The sequence below is a fragment of the Sinocyclocheilus grahami genome, unplaced genomic scaffold (assembly GCF_001515645.1).
Source record: "Sinocyclocheilus grahami isolate Dianchi unplaced genomic scaffold, SAMN03320097.WGS_v1.1 scaffold536.1, whole genome shotgun sequence".
Classification (NCBI taxonomy): Eukaryota; Metazoa; Chordata; class Actinopteri; order Cypriniformes; family Cyprinidae; genus Sinocyclocheilus; species Sinocyclocheilus grahami.
Genome location: NW_015505715.1, coordinates 486,831 through 491,083, shown reverse-complemented (window position 1 = coordinate 491,083; position 4,253 = coordinate 486,831). Strand labels below are relative to the sequence as shown.

Below are 4,253 nucleotides of genomic sequence, written 5' to 3'. Positions count from 1 at the left end.
ACGAGAAAAGATGTCGTTTTAACGAGAAAAGATGCCGTTTTAACGACATAATTGAGTGGAAAAAATAATATGTGTGCGGCAGCAATGCGTCACCGTATTAACGGGATAGCTCACTCAAAAAAGAAAATTCTGTCATTAATTACTAACCCTCATGTCATTCCAAACCCGTAAGATCTTCATTCATCTTCGGAACGCAAATAAAGATATTTTTGATGAGATCTGAGAGCTTTCTGACCCTCCATAGACAGCAAGGTAACTTCCACATTCAAGGCCCAGAAAGGTAGTAAGAGCATTGTTAAAATGGTCCATGTGACATCAGTGGTTCAACCGTAATTTTACAAAGCTATGAGAATACTTTTTGTGTGCAAAGAAAACAAAAATAATGACTTTATTCAACAATTCTTCTCCCGCGAGTTACCATCTACATCATTATCGAAAGTAACACGATGTATGCGCGTGATGATGCTGACGTAGAACACGCATGCGCTGTGCCTTGTTTACGAGCAGAGGAAAGCACACGCATGCGTTGTGGTACTCTTTTGCGCACAAAAAGTATTATCATAGCTTCATAATATTACGGTTGAACCACTGATGTCACATGGAATATTTTAATGATGCCCTTACTGCCTTTCTGGGCCTTGACTGTGGTAGTTACCTTGCTGTCTATAGAGGGTCAAAATATCTTAATTTGTGTTCCGAAGACGAACGAAGGTCTTACGGGTTTGGAACAACATGAGGGGGAGCAATTAATGACAGAATTTTAATTTTTGGGTGAATAAACCCTTTAATGTATGCAAAAGCACACGTTTTCAGCTACAGATTCCAATGTAGAAGTGCACTATTTTACATTAAGGCATGATTAATTGCCTGAAAGTGTTGCCTAACAAGAGGAGTAACCAAATAAACTCAGTACAATTCATCTGCTCATGTGATCTCAAAATGGCAGCCTCCATAAAGAGACCCGGCTCCATGTAGGGGTGTGCGATATTTATCGTCTACGATAAAATCGTAATTGTTGTTTTAACGATATGCAAGCTGACATTATCAAGTATGTCACTCACTTCGAAAAAAACAAACAAATACACGTCTTGAGAGTTCAAAAGCATTCACTGCGTGATGAAGCCTATTAGAATTCATTTAAAAACTGTTTTTATTAGGCTACTAATATGAGCTAAAACTTGTGTGTGCACATCTTTTAAACATTTTTCAAACATACTATTTCTCTGTGTGTAAAATGTTTTCAACAACAACAAAAAACAGGTCACAAAGCCATAAAATGATAAAGGCTCACCACTATGAGAGGAAACAACATGCCCACCAGGAAGAGTCCCACCCAGTTGAGGATGCAGGCTACCATGAATGCTGGTGGTTTATAGGACTGTGTGAAAATCTCACCAGGAAGTGGTGCTGTCACCCCGGCTGTGGAAGAGAGAATTCACAAGAGTATTGCTAAGAAATAAGGCCACAAACAAGCATCTGAACTTCTCACTGCAGGAGAAAAATGTGTGGATGTACCTGGCCCACTAGAGAAGAAGAAGATGTAGGTGAAAATAAGGACCATGCTGCAATAAGGCATCCAGGATACAAAGTCCTACAAAAGTCAGACAAATCCAATTTCAGGAATAGTTTCATATAGCATAAACAGTGGCTTGCTAGTCACAAAAATAATATCAGTTTATTTAAAGGGGTCATATGACTTTCCTAAAAAAAAAACATTATTTGGTGTATTTGGTGTAATGAAATGTGTTTATGCGGTTTAAGATTTAAAAAAACACACATTATTTTCCACATACTGTACATTATTGTTTCACCTCTATGCCCTGCCTTTCTGAAACGTGTCGATTTTTACAAAGCTCATCGTTCTGAAAAGCAAGGTGTTCTTTGATTGGCCAGCTATCCAGTGCATTGTGATTGGCCGAATACCTCAAGAGTGTGACGGAAATGTTACGCCCCTTACCATACTGTGATGCCATGTCCTGGCGCGACGAGACAAAACCAGTAAAACCCATTATAAACGAGGCATTTGTTGCATCCAGTGGGGACATAATTACTGATTATAATGACTTATACTGTCTTTTTACGCATTGCGTTGCATCACGCCACGTAAACATAAAACCATGTCTACATTTGTGATCGGAGAAACGACAAACAACAAGCGCTACTCTACACTGCTCAAAACTCGCGTTTGAATCGTCAGTGGCAAATCCTTTAAATACGAAAGCGTACCTACAGGCTGCGAGTCAGCATTATTTGTCAGAACACCGACATTGTAGGCTACTCTAACCTGAGATTTGAAACCTGTGGCAAAGATTTTCAGTGAATAACAATTTAAATTTCATCTGTTCCTCACACAAAACCATAGTATGACTTCAAAAGACATGGAATATATAGGGCCCTATGATTTTTGCGATGGGGAAAACGCAGGCGGAATCACGGAATACAGTCATAAAAATATAATTGACTTTTTAACACCGAATGTCACAGAATTTTGTCCGAATACATCAAAAGTAGGTCAGTCCACTTATATCAAAATGCGATATGCACTAGTGTCTGTGAATATTAAGGCACAAAAAGACAATTTTACTTTGAATCCTACAATTTCTGTGTGTCTCTGTGTGAATGAATGGCGCAGACGTGCGGTCTCGTTTACTACACACATACTGAAGTGCGCGTGTACATGAGCACATGAACATTATCTCTAGAGCTGCTCTGAGTCACTTCATTTTACTGTTTCATTTGAGAAAAAAACGATTGTCATATATACACAAAGAAACTTAAAGGTCTTCACAGCAATCCGTCAAAATAAAAGTTCGGTTTAACTTGAAGAAACTGTGACAGAAATATATTACTTAATGTAATAACAGTACTACTACTAATAAAATTATTTTTAAAACATTATTTTTTAAGGAATAGTCACACAATTTTTCTTCCATGTTTTAATTTTAATTGCAAACTTCTGTTGTGCAGTACTTTTGTTTGCCAAAAAATGGATGGGTTTAATTTTCATACACAGTATTTAAAAAATAAAATAAAAATAAATACATAAAATGATAATGAAGTTGTTGTTTTTTATTAAATCAATTAATTACAGATGCGTTTGATTATTAAAACTTAATTAAACTATTAAAGTGGAATGCTGAAAATTAAAATGGAAAACACAGAATTAGGTAAAAATAAAACGGAATTTGAGAGAGAAAAATAACGTATTTCATAGGGCCCTGAATACAGTGCGAGAGTACTACTTTTATTAAACATTCATGATGGTTTTTGTCTTTTTTGAAGCTGTAGTCTCTGTACTTATATGAAAACAAAAGTTTGATATTCTGCAAAACATCTCTTTGTGTGTTGATAGATAATCATATGGGTTTGGAATAAGATTAAATGCTGACTAAATGTAATTTTTTTGGTGAACTATCCCTTTAAATGTAGCTGCAATTTAAATCACATCACAATCAGCACTCTTCTTGTTAATAACTGAATTATTTTATAATTAACCATAAAACCTACTGTATATGATTTGAAAATATGATGTAATTAATAAAACTTGAATAAAGCAAACCTGAAGGTAAAGTGTGAGTGTAAGCAGGGCCAGTGAGGCAGCCATGCACAGGTAACCCCTAAAGAGAAGCACTCTCTTCCCTGTGCTCTCAATGATCAGCACCTGGATAAAAATAACACAGTAAACAAACACACAAACACCAACAGTAGGTACCTTTAAACCAGGCCACATGATGTTTCGAGCTTAGATGAAATATTTGGGTGAGAAAGAGCGGCTCACACAGGCAATGGAGGTGGAGACTTCACACAGGCCCGTTCCCAGGGCGGCATAGCGCAGGTTCTCCTCGGCAATACCGGCCGCTTGAAACACATCAAACGAATAGAGATAGACCTGCAAAGACATGATTCACAGGCCATGTGAACAACAATATCTTTAAGTTCCATTATTCATCTTTGAAACTGAATGATGAAAAGAATGGCAGTGGCTTTCATCAAAAAGAAGAATTAAATCAATTATCTTGCAATGTGAAGCCATCAAGCCCATTTCCTGAACAGACTGTGGCATATGGTTGTGTGTTTTGATGAAATACACATTCTCGGATCAATCGTTTTCAGGTGAGGGTGGCACTGCAACGTTTTGTGACTCACAGCATTGATGCCGCAGAGCTGCAGCGTGACGAACGTGACGAGGACAGTGAGGAGCTGCCAGCGGACGTTGTGGTCGAGGAAGAGGTCCATGAGCCCGTGGATCTTCA

At 37.7% G+C, this 4,253-nt stretch overlaps 1 protein-coding gene across 1 annotated transcript in view; it reads right to left on the bottom strand.

Moving 5' to 3' along the window:
* Positions 1-4,253, bottom strand: part of LOC107555508 (solute carrier family 2, facilitated glucose transporter member 9-like) — a 10,687-nt gene that overhangs the window by 3,477 nt on the left and 2,957 nt on the right. The window contains exons 7-11 of the mRNA XM_016238331.1: positions 4,147-4,248; positions 3,779-3,889; positions 3,560-3,661; positions 1,516-1,591; positions 1,292-1,419 (exon numbers count right to left, since the gene is read on the bottom strand). Coding sequence (XP_016093817.1) covers positions 1,292-1,419; positions 1,516-1,591; positions 3,560-3,661; positions 3,779-3,889; positions 4,147-4,248 — 519 coding nt within the window. The remainder of the gene's footprint in view (positions 1-1,291; positions 1,420-1,515; positions 1,592-3,559; positions 3,662-3,778; positions 3,890-4,146; positions 4,249-4,253) is intronic.